Source organism: Scyliorhinus torazame, chromosome 7, assembly GCF_047496885.1.
Source record: "Scyliorhinus torazame isolate Kashiwa2021f chromosome 7, sScyTor2.1, whole genome shotgun sequence".
Classification (NCBI taxonomy): Eukaryota; Metazoa; Chordata; class Chondrichthyes; order Carcharhiniformes; family Scyliorhinidae; genus Scyliorhinus; species Scyliorhinus torazame.
In genome coordinates, this window is record NC_092713.1 from 2816804 (window position 1) to 2833766 (window position 16963).

The following is a 16963-nucleotide window of genomic DNA, read 5'->3' on the forward strand; positions in this document are numbered from 1 at the left end:
GCTCAACACCGCCTCCTCATGGACACAGCTGCACTACACAGAGATACTCATATCCCCAAATTAATATATAAAGAAAGAAGCATTTGGAGAAAAGAATGACAGAGTTTCAGCGACAAGTTTATATACTAGCTCAATTCTTCACAGTTGCTTCTTGAGAATAAACGGTGTTATGTAAAACATTCCTCTCTCAGATCAACATCGACTAGGACTGTACAAAATCAATCTGAAATCAATACACTGGGGACGAAAAACCTACACTCAGACCCTTGCTATCTACGTAACATCCTGAGCTCTGCAATTCCCCAAGATCTCTCTGAACCCCTCCAATTCCCCAACTCTCTCTGAGCCCCTCCAATTCACAAGATCTCTCTGAACCCCTCCAATTCCCCAACTCTCTCTGAGCCCCTCCAATTCACAAGATCTCGCTCAGTCCCTCCAATTCCCCAAATCTCTCTGAGCCTCTCCAATTCACAATGTTTGTTTTTTGACTTGCCATGTCGGTGCAACATTGTGGGCCTAAGGGCCTGTAATGTGCTGTATCGTTCTATGTTCTATCTCGCTCAGTCCCTCCAATTCCCCAAGATCTCTCTCAGTCCCCCCAATTCACCAAGATCTCTCTGAGTCTCTCCAATTCACCAAGATCTCTCTGAGCCTCTCCAATTCCCAAGATCTCGCTCAGTCCCTCCAATTCCCCAAGATCTCGGACACCTCCAATTCACCAAGATCTCTCTGAGCCTCTCCAATTCCCACAATCTCGCTCAGTCCCTCCAATTCACTAAGATCTCCCTGAGCCTCTCCAATCCCCAAGATCTCTCTGTCTCTCCAAATCCTCAAGATCTCTCAATCCTCCAATTCCCAAGATCTCTCTCGTCCCTCCAATTCCCCAAGATCTCTCTGAACCCCTCCAATTCCACAAGATCCCTCTCAGTCTCTGTAATCCCCAAGATCTCTCTCAGTCCCTCCAATTCCCCAAGATCTCTCTGAACCCCTCCAATTCCACAAGATCCCTCTCGGTCTCTATAATCCCCAAGATCTCTCTGAACCCCTCCAATTCCCCAAGATCTCTCTCAGTCTCTCCAATTCACCAAAATCTCTCTGAACAGCTCCAATTCCCCAAGATCTCTCTGAACTCCTCCAATTCCACAAGATCCCTCTCAGTCTCTATAATCCCTAAGATCTCTCTGAGCCACTCCAATTCCCAAGATCTCTCTGAACCCCTCTAAATCCTCAAGATCTCTCTCAGTCTCTCCAGATCCTCAAGACCTCACTCAGTCCCTCCAATTCACCAAGGTCTCTCTGAGGCTCTCCAATCCCCAAGATCTCTCTCAGTCTCTCAAAATCCTCAAGATCTCTCAGTCCCTCCAATTCCCAAGATCTCTCTCAGTCTCTCCAATTCACCAAGATCTCTCTGAGCCTCTCCAATTCCCCAAGATCTCTCTGACCCTTCCAATTCACCAAGATCTCTCTGTCTCTCCAACTCCTCAAGATCTCTCTCAGTCTCTCCAATTCACCAAGATCTCTCTAAACAGCTCCAATTCCCGAAGATCTCTCTGAACCCCTCCAATTCCACAAGATCTCTCTCAGTCTCTATAATCCCCAAGATCTCTCTCAGTCTCTCCAATTCCCCAAGATCTCTCAGTCTCTCCAATTCATCAAGATTTCTGATCCTTCCAATTCCCCAAGATCTTTCTGAACCCCTCCAATTCCCCAAGATTTCTCTGATTCCTACAATTCAACAAGATCTCTGAGTCTCTCCAATCCCCAAGATAGAAACATAGAACATAGAAAAAATACAGCACAGAACAGGCCCTTCGGCACACAATGTTGTACCGAACCTTTGTCCTAGATTAATCATAGATTATCATTGAATTTACAGTGCAGAAGGAGGCCATTCGGCCCATTGAGTCTGCACCGGCTCTTGGAAAGAGCACCCTACCCAAAGTCAACAAAGTCTCTCTGAGCCCCTCCAATTCCCCAAGATTTCTGATCCCTCCAATTCACCAAGACCTCACTCAGTCTCTCCAATTCCCAAGATATCACTCAGTCCCTCCAATTCCCCAAGATTTCTGATCCCTCCAATTCACTAAGATCTCTCTGAGCCTCTCCAATTCCCCAAGAACACTGACCCTCCAATTCATCGAGATCTCGCTCAGTCTCTCCAATTCCCCAAGATTTCTGATCCCTCCAATTCACTAAGATCTCTCTGAGCCTCTCCAATTCCCCAAGAACACTGACCTTCCAATTCACCAAGATCTCGCTCAGTCCCTCCAATTTCCCAAGATCTCCATGAGCCTCTCTAATCCCCAAGATCTCTCTGAACACCTCCAAATCACCAAGCTCTCTCAGTCCCTCCAATTCCCCAAGACCCCCTTGAGCCTCTCCAATTTCAGCCTCTCGAGGATCACTCATTTTAATTGCCCTGTCATTGGCAGTCAATCCTTCTGCTGCCTGAGCCCTAAGCCTTGGAATTCCCTCAGTAAATTCCTCCACCTCCCTCCATCTCTGTCCTCCCTTAACTCCTCCACCTCCCTCCCTCTCTGTACTCTCTTAACCAAACCTTTTGCCAGATGTCCAAATATCTCCTTATTTGGCTTGGTGTCAATATTGTGAGCGGGATTCTCCAGTCTGCCAGCCTTGTTTTCCCGGACGGCTCACCCTCACCGGCATTTGCGGCACCTGCCAACAGGATTTCCCATTGTGGCCACCCAACGCTGCCCAGAATCCTGTGGGCGTGGGTGCGCTGCTGGCGTAACGGAGAATCCCGTTGACGGAGAATCCCGCTGAGTGTCTTTTGTGTTCTGTGAAGTAACTTTGCCGTTTTAATAGGTTAAAGATGTGAAGAAAACAAGTAAATGTGATTTAGAAATGTTTCACTGGCCAATGATTTTAAAAAGCTCTTGCCTCATAAACTTCTTCATCCAGAATCCGTGTACCGAACACCACAATGCCATTGGTATCCACCACAGGGTTGTTACTTCGTGGAAGAGCTTTGGAAATTTTCTTTTTGCAATCGACAATCATTGTCACATTCTTCTTGTGAACACTAATGGCCACACGGTGCCACCTGTAAAACACAACATCCAAAAACATTGTTACGACGTAATCACTTCACTCGCACAGACTAGGCTCAGAAAGTTACACGCGTACTTGATAAATCTCTGCACAGCTCCTCACACAACGATGACATGCCTCGGGTCCTGGAGAGATTTACCAGGGATGTGAGGGATATCCGTTACAAGGAGATGTTAATAGAACATTACAGCGCAGTACAGGCCCTTCGGCCCTCGATGTTGCGCCGAACTGTGAAACCACTCTAAAGCCATCTACACTATTCCCTTATCGTCCATATGTCTATCCAATGACCATTTGAATGCCCTTAGTGTTGGCGAGTCCACTACTGTTGCAGGCAGGGCATTCCACACCCTTACTACTCTCTGAGTAAAGAACCTACCTCGGACATCTGTCCTATATCTACCTCCCCTCAATGTTGGGAAATGTTTAGGTTGATCTTAATCATCTATTTATGGTTTACTTCTGTTGAGTTTCTGATTGGAAAAACTAGTTTCCCACCAGTATGTGTGTGAATAAGGTGATGAATGCAGGAATTTCAGATATGGTGGGGGGATTCTCCGACCTTTGACGCCAAAATAGCGTTCGGCAATCGGCCAGAGAATACCCCCTGGCATGGATATCGGGGGCGGTGCCGCTTTTGCGATGCTCCACCCCCTCAAAATGACGTCCGCATGAACGGCCACGGACCCGGCCATTCTGCATCCCTATCGGCAGGGAAAAAACCACTGGGCGGAACATCATTGCGGGGGCGACACCGACGTTTTGGTCGTGGACCGGACGTCTCCTCTGGGCATAGCCACAAAATCGGAGAATCCAGACCTTACTTTCTGAAACGGAGAATCATGCCCATTGTGTTTACTAAGATGATGTAGTTCGTGGGAGGGACCAGCAGCTGACGCAGTCAGATGTTCAGGTTCAATTCAATGAAAGATTTGTCTGTGAACAGGCCAGCACTTTCTGAAATATCCGACAGGTTAAACAGTAGTTGAAACAGGCATGGATTTGCAAGCTGGTTGCTCAAGGATCTCTCTCTCAAAGCACTTTATCCAAGACATCTCCTTATTGCAAGTATTCCTGGGCTGGCTAATTGTATTTTCAAAGTGGATTTTGATCTGAGATCGGTTTTGCTTGAATGGGAAGAAACGATAGCAGTTAGTAGTCAGCGTGTATGATTCTCACTGTTAAGCATTGTTGAATGGGTAACTGGAAGCTATTTTCTTGTATGATGTTTCTTCTTGATGATTAGTAATCCGGGAGAGACAGGAGTGTAGAGGTTATATTACCGGATCAGTAATCCAGGGTGATACAGGAGTGTAGAGGTTATATTACTGGATTAGTAATCCAGGGAGATACAGGAGTGTAGAGGTTATATTACTGGATTAGTAATCCAGGGTGATACAGGAGTGTAGAGGTTATATTACCGGATCAGTAATCCAGGGTGATACAGGAGTGTAGAGGTTATATTACTGGATTAGTAATCCAGGGAGATACAGGAGTGTAGAGGTTATATTACTGGATTAGTAATCCGGGAGAGACAGGAGTGTAGAGGTTATATTACTGGATTAGTAATCCAGGGTGATACAGTAGTGTAGAGGTTATATTACTGGATTAGTAATCCAGGGTGATACAGGAGTGTAGAGGTTATATTACTGGATCAGTAATCCAGGGTGATACAGGAGTGTAGAGGTTATATTACTGGAGCAGTAATCCAGGGTGATACAGGAGTGTAGAGGTTATATTACTGGATTAGTAATCCAGGGAGATACAGGAGTGTAGAGGTTATATTACTGGATTAGTAATCCAGGGGATACAGGAGTGTAGAGGGTATATTACTGGATTAGTAATCCAGGGTGATACAGGAGTGTAGAGGTTATATTACTGGATTAGTAATCCAGGGTGATACAGGAGTGTAGAGGTTATATTACTGGATTAGTAATTCAGGGGATACAGGAGTATAGAGGTTATATTACTGGATCAGTAGTCCAGGGAGAGACAGGAGTGTAGAGGTTATATTACTGGATTAGTAATCCAGGAGAGACAGGAGTGTAGAGGTTATATTACTGGATTAGTAATCCAGGGTGATACAGGAGTGTAGAGTTTATATTATCGGATCAGTAGTCCAGGGTGATACAGGAGTGTAGAGGTTATATTACTGGATTAGTAATCCAGGGTGATACAGTAGTGTAGAGGTTATATTACTGGATTAGTAATCCAGGGTGATACAGGAGTGTAGAGGTTATATTACTGGATCAGTAATCCAGGGTGATACAGGAGTGTAGAGGTTATATTACTGGAGCAGTAATCCAGGGTGATACAGGAGTGTAGAGGTTATATTGCTGGATTAGTAATCCAGGGAGATACAGGAGTGCAGAGGTTATATTACTGGATTAGTAATCCAGGGGATACAGAAGTGTAGAGGGTATATTACTGGATTAGTAATCCAGGGTGATACAGGAGTGTAGAGGTTATATTACTGGATTAGTAATCCAGGTTGATACAGGAGTGTAGAGGTTATATTACTGGATTAGTGATCCGGGAGAGACAGGAGTGTAGAGGTTATATTACTGGATCAGTAATCCAGGGTGATACAGGAGTGTAGAGGTTATATTACTGGATTAGTAATCCAGGGTGATACAGGAGTGTAGAGGTTACATTACTGGATTTGTAATCCAGGGTGATACAGGAGTGCAGAGGTTATATTACTGGATTAGTAATTCAGGGGATACAGGAGTGTAGAGGTTATATTACTGGATTAGTAATCCAGGGAGAGACAGGAGTGTAGAGGTTATATTACTGGATTAGTAATCCAGGAGAGACAGGAGTGTAGAGGTTATATTACTGGATTAGTAATCCAGGGTGATACAGGAGTGTAGAGGTTATATTACTGGATTAGTAATCCAGGGAGAGACAGGAGATTTGAGGTTATATTACTGGATTAGTAATCCAGGGAGAGACAGGAGTGTAGAGGTTACATTACTGGATTTGTAATCCAGGGTGATACAGGAGTGTAGCGGTTATATTACTCGATTAGTAATTCAGGGGATACAGGAGATTTGAGGTTATATTACTGGATCAGTAGTCCAGGGAGAGACAGGAGTGTAGAGGTTATATTACTGGATTAGTAATCCAGGAGAGACAGGAGTGTAGAGGTTATATTACTGGATTAGTAATCCAGGGTGATACAGGAGTGTAGAGTTTATATTATCGGATCAGTAGTCCAGGGTGATACAGGAGTGTAGAGTTTATATTATCGGATCAGTAGTCCAGGGTGATACAGGAGTGTAGAGTTTATATTACTGGATTAGTAATCCAGGGTGATACAGGAGTGTAGAGGTTATATTATTGGATCAGTAGTCCAGGGTGATACAGGAGTGTAGAGTTTATATTATCGGATCAGTAGTCCAGGGTGATACAGGAGAGTAGAGGTTATATTACTGGATTAGTAATCCAGGGTGATACAGGAGTGTAGAGGTTATATTACTGGATTAGTAATCCAGGGTGATACAGGAGTGTAGAGGTTATATTACTGGATTAGTAATCCAGGAGAGACAGGAGTGTAGAGGTTATATTACTGGATCAGTAATCCAGGAGAGACAGGAGTGTTGAGGTTATATTACTGGATCAGTAATCCAGGGTGATACAGGAGTGTAGAGGTCATATTACTGGATTAGTAATCCAGGGTGATACAGGAGTGTAGAGGTTATATTACTGGATTAGTAATCCAGGGTGATACAGGAGTGTAGAGGTTACATTACTGGATTAGTAATCCAGGAGAGACAGGAGGTAAGAGGTTATATTACTGGATTAGTAATCCCGGGTGATACAGGAGTGTAGAGGTTATATTACTGGATTAGTAATCCGGGAGAGACAGGAGTGTAGAGGTTATATTACTGGAGCAGTAATCCAGGGTGATACAGGTGTGTAGAGGTTATATTACTGGAGCAGTACTCCAGGGTGATTCAGGTGTGTAGAGGTGAGATTACTGGATTAGCAATCCAGGAGAGACATGAGTGTAGAGGTTATATTGCTGGATTAGTAATCCAGGGGTACAGGAGTGTAGAGGTTATATTACTGGATTAGTAATCCAGGGTGATACAGGAGTGTAGAGGTTATATTACTGGATTAGTAATCCAGGGTGATACAGGAGTGTAGAGGTTATATTACTGGAGCAGTAATCCAGGGTGATACAGGAGTGTAGAGGTTATATTACTGGATTAGTAATCCAGGGTGATGCAGTAGTGTAGAGGTTATATTACTGGATTAGTAATCCAGGAGAGACAGGAGTGTAGAGGTTATATTACTGGATTTGTAATCCAGGGTGATACAGGAGTGTAGAGGTTATATTACTGGATTAGTAATCCAGGAGAGACAGGAGTGTAGAGGTTATATTACTGGATTAGTGATCCGGGAGAGACAGGAGTGTAGAGGTTATATTACTGGATTCGTAATCCAGGGAGAGACAGGAGTGTAGAGGTTATATTACTGGATTAGTAATCCAGGGTGATACAGGAGTGTAGAGGTTATATTACTGGATTAGTAATCCAGGAGAGACAGGAGTGTAGAGGTTATATTACTGGATTAGTAATCCAGGCAGATACAGGAGTGTAGAGGTTATATTACTGGATTAGTAATCCAGGGTGATACAGGAGTGTAGAGGTTATATTACTGGATTAGTAATCCAGGGGATACAGGAGTGTGGAGGTTATATTACTGGATTAGTAATCCAGGAGAGACAGGAGTGTAGAGGTTATATTACTGGATTAGTGATCCGGGAGAGACAGGAGTGTAGAGGTTATATTACTGGATTAGTAATCCAGGGTGATACAGGAGTGTAGAGGTTATATTACTGCATTCGTAATACAGGGAGAGACAGGAGTGTAGAGGTTATATTACTGGATTAGTAATCCAGGGTGATACAGGAGTGGAGAGGTTATATTACTGGATTAGTAATCCAGGAGAGACAGGAGTGTAGAGGTTATATTACTGGATTAGTAATCCAGGCAGATACAGGAGTGTAGAGGTTATATTACTGGATTAGTAATCCAGGGAGATACAGGAGTGTCGAGGTTATATTACTGGATTAGTAATCCCGGGTGATACAGGAGTGTAGAGGTTATATTACTGGATTAGTATTCCAGGGTGATACAGGAGTGTAGAGGTTATATTACTGGATTAGTAATCCAGGAGAGACAGGAGTGTAGAGGTTATATTACTGGATTAGTAATCCAGGCAGATACAGGAGTGTAGAGGTTATATTACCGGATCAGTAATCCAGGGTGGTACAGGAGTGTAGAGGTTATATTACTGGATTAGTAATCCAGGGGATACAGGAGTGTAGAGGTTATATTACCGGATCAGTAATCCAGGGTGGTACAGGAGTGTAGAGGTTATATTACTGGATTAGTAATCCAGGGAGATACAGGAGTGTCGAGGTTATATTAATGGATTAGTAATCCCGGGTGATACAGGATGGTAGAGTTTATATTACTGGATTAGTAATCCAGGGTGATACAGGAGTGTAGAGGTTATATTCCTGGATTAGTAATCCAGGGAGAGACAGGAGTGTAGAGGTTATATTCCTGGATCAGTAATCCAGGGAGAGACAGGAGTGTAGAGGTTATATTACTGGATTAGTAATCCAGGGAGATACAGGAGTGTAGAGGTTATATTACTGGATCAGTAATCCAGGGAGATACAGGAGAGTAGACGTTATATTACTGGATTAGTAATCCAGGAGAGACAGGAGTGTAGAGGTTATATTACTGGATTAGTAATCCAGGGAGATACAGGAGTGTAGAAGTTATATTACTGGATCAGTAATCCAGGTAGATACAGGAGTGTACAGGTTATATTACTGGATTAGTAATCCAGGGTGATATAGGAGTGTAGAGGTTATATTCCTGGATTAGTAATCCAGGGAGAGACAGGAGTGTAGAGGTTATATTACTGGATTAGTAATCCAGGGTGATGCAGGAGTGTAGAGGTTATATTCCTGGATTAGTAATCCAGGGAGAGACAGGAGTGTGGAGGTTATATTACTGGATTAGTAATCCAGGAGAGACAGGAGTGTAGAGGTTACATTACTGGATTAGTAATCCAGGGGATACAGGAGTGTAGAGGTTATATTACTGGATTAGTAATCCAGGGGATACAGGAGTGTAGAGGTTATATTACTGGATTAGTAATCCAGGAGAGACAGGAGTGTAGAGGTTACATTACTGGATTAGTAATCCAGGGGATATAGGAGTGTAGAGGTTATATTACTGGATTAGTAATCCAGGGAGAGACAGGAGATTTGAGGTTATATTACTGGATTAGTAATCCAGGGGATACAGGAGTTTAGAGGTTATATTACTGGATTAGTAATCCAGGGAGAGACAGGAGTGTAGAGGTTATATTACTGGATTAGTAATCCAGGGGATACAGGAGTGTAGAGGTTATATTACTGGATTAGTAATCCAGGGAGAGACAGGAGTGTAGAGATTATATTACTGGATTAGTAATCCAGGGAGAGACAGGAGTGTAGAGGTTATATTACTGGATTAGTAATCCAGGGAGAGACAGGAGATTTGAGGTTATATTACTGGATTAGTAATCCAGGGAGAGACAGGAGTGTAGAGATTATATTACTGGATTAGTAATCCAGGGAAAGACAGGAGATTTGAGGTTATATTACTGGATTAGTAATCCAGGGAGAGACAGGAGATTAGAGGTTATATTACTGGATTAGTAACAATCCCAGGTTCTCCAGTCTCTGCACATTAAGTGAAATCCCACATCCCTGCTCCCATTCCAGGAAATCTCCTCCGCACCCTCTCCAAGACAGCATGTAAACATTAAACATTGGATGAAATGTGAGCTTTGTTGATGTCCGCTCCTTTCCCACTCACTTATTGTCAGCCAGGTTAGTTGTTGTGAATATGGGATAATCCTCAGGTGGCGGGCGACCATTCTGATCCTCGTACAGGAAAACGGGAGACCTGCCGACCTCCACTCCCATCTGCTGCACTCCTTGTTCATTGTAAACAGAAAGCAGGAATGCCTGCGTGCTTCTCTTTGCTTTTAATGTAACTAAAATGGAGAAATCCCTTGGGAACTGGCCACCTGTGGGCAGAAGGGAAGAGCCAGTGAAAGACCTGCATATATATATCACCTGCCAGTAACTCAACACCGCCCAAACCAGTTCAGAACAAATAACACATGAATTGAAGTGTAATCGATAATGGGAGGAATGCAGCACCACTTAGTGCTCAGAGGAATCAAACAGAGACAATTATTGGATAAACTGCTTTAGTAAAGATGATGGAGGGATGAACACTGGTCACAGAACATTGGGTAGAAGCATAATCGTCCTCTTCCAAATACTGCCCATACAGAGAAGTGAAAGGCATTGATTTAACGTCACATCTGACCCTCTGACAGTGCAGCACTTCCTCAGAACTGACCCTCTGACAGTGCAGCAATCCCTCAGTACTGACCCTCTGACAGTGCAGCACTCCCTCAGTACTGACCCTCTGACAGTGCAGCACTCCCTCAGTACTGACCCTCTGACAGTGCGGCACTCCCTCAGTACTGAACCTCTGACAGTGCAGCACTCCCTCAGTACTGACCCACTGACAGTGCGGCACTCCCTCAGTACTGACCCTCTGACAGTGCGGCACTCCCTCAGTACTGACCCTCTGACAGTGCAGCACTCCCTCAGTACTGACCCTCTGACAGTGCGGCACTCCCTCAGTACTGACCCTCTGACAGTGCAGCACTCCCTCAGTACTGACCCACTGACAGTGCGGCACTCCCTCAGTACTGACCCTCTGACAGTGCAGCACTCCCTCACTACTGACCCTCTGACAGTGCAGCAGTCCCTCAGTACTGACCCTCTGACAGTGCAGCACTCCCTCAGTACTGACCCTCTGACAGTGCAGCACCCCCTCAGTACTTACCCTCTGACAGTGCGGCACTCCCTCAGTACTGACCCTCTGACAGTGCAGCACTCCCTCAGTACTGACCCTCTGACAGTGCAGCACTCCCTCAGTACTGACCCTCTGACAGGGCGGCACTCCCTCAGTACTGACCCTCTGACAGTGCAGCACTCCCTCAGTACTGACCCTCTGACAGTGCAGCACCCCCTCAGTACTTACCCTCTGACAGTGCGGCACTCCCTCAGTACTGACCCTCTGACAGTGCGGCACTCCCTCAGTACTGACCCTTTGACAGTGAGGCACTCCCTCAGTACTGACCCTCTGACAGTGCAGCACTCCCTCACTACTGACCCTCTGACAGTGCAGCAGTCCCTCAGTACTGACCCTCTGACAGTGCAGCACTCCCTCAGTACTGACCCTCTGACAGTGCAGCACCCCCTCAGTACTTACCCTCTGACAGTGCGGCACTCCCTCAGTACTGACCCTCTGACAGTGCGGCACTCCCTCAGTACTGACCCTTTGACAGTGCAGCACTCCCTCAGTACTGACCCTCTGACAGTGCAGCACCCCCTCAGTACTGACCCTCTGACAGTGCAGCACTCACTCAGTACTGACCCTCTGACAGTGCGGCACTCCCCCAGTACTGACCCTCTGACAGTGCGGCACTCCCTCAGAACTGACCCACTGACAGTGCAGCACTCCCTCAGTACTGACCCTCTGACAGTGCAGCACTCCCTCAGTACTGACCTTCTGACAGTGTGGCACTCCCTCAGTACTGGCCCTCTGACTGTGCGGCACTCCCTCAGTACTGACCCTCTGACTGTGCGGCACTCCCTCAGTACTGACCCTCTGACAGTGCGGCACTCCCTCAGAACTGACCCTCTGACAGCGCAGCACTCCCTCAGTACTGACCCTCTGACTGTGCGGCACTCCCTCAGTACTAACCCTCTGACAGTGCGGCACTCCCTCAGTACTGACCCTCTGACAGTGCGGCACTCCCTCAGTACTGACCCTCTGACAGTGCAGCACTCCCTCAGTACTGACCCTCTGACAGTGCAGCACTCCCTCAGTACTGATCCTGTGACAGTGCAGCACTCCCTCAGTACTGACCCTCTGACTGTGCGGCACTCCCTCAGTACTGACCCTCTGACAGTGCGGCACTCCGTCAGTACTGACATTCTGACAGCGCAGCACTCCCTCAGTACTGGCCATCTGACAGTGCGGCACTCCCTCAGTACTAACCCTCTGACAGTGCGGCACTCCCTCAGTACTGACCCTCTGACAGTGCGGCACTCCCTCAGTACTCACCCTCTGACAGTGCGGCACTCCCTCAGTAGTGATCCTTTTATAGTGCAGCACTCCCTCAGTGCTGACCCTCTGACAGTGCGGCACTCCCTCAGTACTGACCCTCTGACAGTGCAGCACACCCTCAGTAGTGATCCTTTGACAGTGCAGCACTCCCTCAGTACTGACCCTGTGACAGTGCGGCACTCCCTCAGTACTGACCCTCTGACACTGCGGCACTCCCTCAGTACTGACCCTCTGACAGTGCAGCACTCCCTCAGTACTGACCCTCTGACAGTGCGGCACTCCCTCAGTGCTGACCCTCTGACAGTGCGGCACTCCCTCAGTACTGACCCTCTGACAGTGCCGCACTCCCTCAGTACTGATCCTCTGACAGTGCGGCACTCCCTCAGTACTGACCCTCTGACAGTGTAGCACTCCCTCAGTACTGACCCTCCGACAGTGCGACACTCCCTCAGTACTGGCCCTCTGACAGTGCGGCACTCCCTCAGTATTGACCCTCTGACAGTGCAGCACTCCCTCAGTACTGACCCTCTGACAGTGCGGCACTCCCTCAGTACTGACTCTCTGACAGTGCGGCACTCCCTCAGTGCTGATCTCTGACAGTGCAGCACTCCCTCAGTACTGACCCTCTGACAGTGCGGCACTCCCTCAGTACTGACCCTCTGGCAGTGCGGCATTCCCTCAGTACTGACCCTCTGACAGTGCAGCACTCCTTCAGTACTGACCCTCTGACAGTGCAGCACTCCCTCAGTACTGACCCTCTGACAGCGCAGCACTCCCTCAGTACTGACCCTCTGACGGTGTAGCACTCCCTCAGTACTGACCCTCTGACAGTGCGGCACTCCCTCAGTACTGGCCCTCTGACAGTGCGGCACTCCCTCAGTACTGACCCTCTGACAGTGCAGCACTCCCTCAGTACTGACCCTCTGACAGTGCGGCACTCCCTCAGTACTGACCCTCTGACAGTGCGGCACTCCCTCAGTACTGACCCTCTGACAGTGCGGCACTCCCTCAGTACTGACCCTCTGACAGTGCAGCACTCCCTCAGTACTGACCCTCTGACAGTGCGGCACTCCCTCAGTACTGACTCTCTGACAGTGCGGCACTCCCTCAGTACTGACCCTCTGACAGTGCGGCACTCCCTCAATACTGACCCTCTGACAGTGCGGCACTCCCTCAGTACTGACCCTCTGACAGTGCGGCACTCCCTCAGTACTGACCCTCTGACAGTGCAGCACTCCTTCAGTACTGACCCTCTGACAGTGCAGCACTCCCTCAGTACTGACCCTCTGACAGTGCAGCACTCCCTCAGTACTGACCCTCTGACAGTGCGGCACTCCCTCAGTACTGACCCTCTGACAGTGTAGCACTCCCTCAGTACTGACCCTCCGACAGTGCGGCACTCCCTCAGTACTGGCCCTCTGACAGTGCGGCACTCCCTCAGTACTGACCCTCTGACAGTGCAGCACTCCCTCAGTACTGACCCTCTGACAGTGCAGCACTCCCTCAGTACTGACTCTCTGACAGTGCGGCATTCCCTCAGTGCTGACCCTCTGACAGTGCAGCACTCCCTCAGTACTGACCCTCTGACAGTGCGGCACTCCCTCAGTACTGACCCTCTGACAGTGCGGCACTCCCTCAGTACTGACCCTCTGACAGTGCAGCACTCCCTCAGTACTGACCCTCTGACAGTGCGGCAGTCCCTCAGTACTGACCCTCTGACAGTGCAGCACTCCCTCAGTACTGACCCTCTGACAGTGCGGCACTCCCTCAGTACTGACCCTCTGACAGTGCAGCACTCCCTCAGTACTGACCCTCTGACAGTGCGGCACTCCCTCAGTACTGACCCTCTGACAGTGCAGCACTCCCTCAGTACTGACCCTCTGACAGTGCGGCACTCCCTCAGTACTGACCCTCTGACAGTGCAGCACTCCCTCAGTACTGAGATTGACTGAGTGAGCTTCAGGGATATTCAAATGTTAAAAATCATATAGCTGATTGCAGCTCGTGATCTAACAGGATTACGTCTGTTCTCCAGGGACAGGCCAGTAATTATAATATTTTGCTGAGATCGGCTGTGGCTGTGTCCCCAGCAGTTTGTGGGCCATTCGCCAGACTCCTCATGCTAACCTGTTCCCCCCCCCCTCCCTGTGATTGTACCCCAGTGTACCACCGCCTGCCGCCTCCCCTTCCATGTCAGAGTCTCTGTTTGCACATAGCTCTGCACCGTAATTCCACCACTTTCATTCCCTCATCTCCTCTCCAGTGCTGCTCACTCTGTCTGCTGTGACATACCTGGATATAATTGCTTGGTTGGAGCACTGATCTGAGCTCGCTTGGTCACTCTGTACGCCACATCCGCCCCCTGTGTGTTCCTCCTGTTCTTGCAGTATCCAGGCGTCTTAACAATTCCCTCTGGAAAATTGTGAAATTCTAATGCTCGAAGGACATCAACAGGTTCAGCTGTGAATGGAGGCGGAGGAGAGAGGGTTATTAATCAAACAGCAGTCGGATGGTAAAAGAGCTAAAAAGACTTTAATATCCAGAGTCTTTGTCTATTTCAGGACATCCCAAAAACTTCACAGCCAATTAAATACTTTGGAATTGTAATCATGTTTGTAATGTAGGAAACACAGCAACCAGCTTTCGAACAGGGCGATTCTGCTAACTGCAATGTGACCATGGCCACATAATCTGTCCTTGCAATGTTGACTGAGGGATAATTATAAGCCGGGTGCCCATAGGTAAGTTCCACTTTGAAGGCATGTGTTTCCACTCACCAGCAGACTTACTCTGAGTGTGTGTAATGGAACACGAAACTGTAATTTTTCAGATGTTAGAGAGGATTACACTGGGGGATATGGAGGACCTGCTTTTCTGATATACCTTCATGCTCCAGACTTGCAAACACAGAATTGTTTTTAATTTTCAGTAAGATGTCTTACACCAGGTTAAAATCCAACCGGTTTCTTTGAATTCATGAAGGAGCTATGCTCCGAAAGCTATTGATTCCATAAAAACTTCATAGAATAATAGAATTTACTATGCTGAAGGCCATTCGGCCCATCGAGTCTACACTGGCTCTTGGAAAGAGAACCCTACTCAGGCCCAGCCTCCACCCTATCCCCGTAACGCAGTAATCCCATCTAACATGTTTGGACACTAAGGGCAATTTATCACGGCCAATCCACCTAACCTGCACATCTTTGGACTGTGGGAGGAAACCGGAGCACCCGGAGGAAACCCACGCACACACGGGGAGAACGTGCAGACTCCGCACAGACAGTGACCCAAGCCGGAATCGAACCTGGGACCCTGGAGCTGTGAAGCAATTGTGCTAACCACTGTGCTGGCCCAACCTTGGACTTTAACCTGGTGTTGTAAAACTGTGCCCACCCCAGTCCAACGCCGTCATCGCCACATCATTCTTAAATTTCAGATGACAACATTTGGGCTGAAATGGTAGTAAAAACCTTCAGCATGTGACGAGTCTGATGCAGCCGGGGTGACAACTGGCCCACGCACTTTAACAGAGAAGTGGGTGGGCTAAATTTCGGGAGGAAGATAGAGGAGATATAAAATAAATAGCACAATATTAAAGGAGGTCCTGGACATAAAAACAAGCTGCGTACTGACTTGAACCTTTGAAGGTCGAGAGACCAGCCGAGAAAGCTGAGGTCAGCTGCATGTCTCCATTGAAATTAATTCCATCATCCCCCCCCCCCCCCCCCCCCCCGCCCCCCCCCCCCAACCCCCCCGGCACCCCCCCCCCCCCCCCCCCCCCCGCCCCCCGGCACATCACTGTTCGACCCCAGCTGTGGGATTGTGCCCAGCTCTGGGCTCCACACTTTAGGGAGGATGTTGAGGCCTTGGAGAGGGTGCGGAGGAGATTTACTGGAATGGGAGCAGGGATGTGGGATTTCAGTTAATGTGGAGAGACTGGAGAAGCTGGGATCGTTCTCCTTGGAGCAGAGAAGGTTCGGAGGAGATTGAATCGAGGGGTTCAAAATCAGCAAGAGTTCAGAGTAAATAGGGAGCAACTGTATTAGAAAAAGATTCACAGTAACTGTCAACACGAGATTGAATAAATACTTAAAAAGGAAGAAGGAACTGAATGGTCACTTTCTCTGACCCAGCAACAGAAATGCAGCACACTCTCAGAATGGAATAGTCTGAGAAAGGACACAATGTGTGTCCGCACTGCACCTTGAACACAGTAACACTCTCAGTGCAATTCAAAGATCAACAATCAAACAAACTGAGAACAGAAGGAGTCATTATGTTGTGTCACCAAAAGATTGGTCAGAGAGGTAGTGTGCGATTTCACGGAAAAATTCCGAAGTGTGGCGGTAAGGAGAACTCCCGCAAGCTTCCCGGCAAAGCCGTCATCAGTGTCCAATCTTCATTGGTCCCACAGGCTTAACAAGGCCCCACAGGCTTCACATCACAAATGATGGTCCTGCCGGCTGATTGGCTACGACCGCCTGCTCCCCGCTAACGAGGTTGAGCTGCAATTAAACCCATCGCCCTGAGCAAACCCCACCCAGCTCGCAGCGGTGTCACCGCGCAGCCAGTCCCACAGCTCGGGGATACCGACCGGGTCAGACTGTTGGACGGGGTCAGGTCCAGACGGGACCTCAGAGGGTCAGCCGCAGGTCTGTCAG

At 47.8% G+C, this 16963-nt stretch overlaps 1 protein-coding gene across 1 annotated transcript in view; it reads right to left on the bottom strand.

Moving 5' to 3' along the window:
* Positions 1-16963, bottom strand: part of col11a1a (collagen, type XI, alpha 1a) — a 1142395-nt gene that overhangs the window by 1040335 nt on the left and 85097 nt on the right. Inside the window, 3 exon segments of the mRNA XM_072510277.1 lie at positions 2902-3064; positions 9963-10176; positions 14595-14762. Of these exon segments, the coding sequence (XP_072366378.1) occupies positions 2902-3064; positions 9963-10176; positions 14595-14762 (545 nt within the window).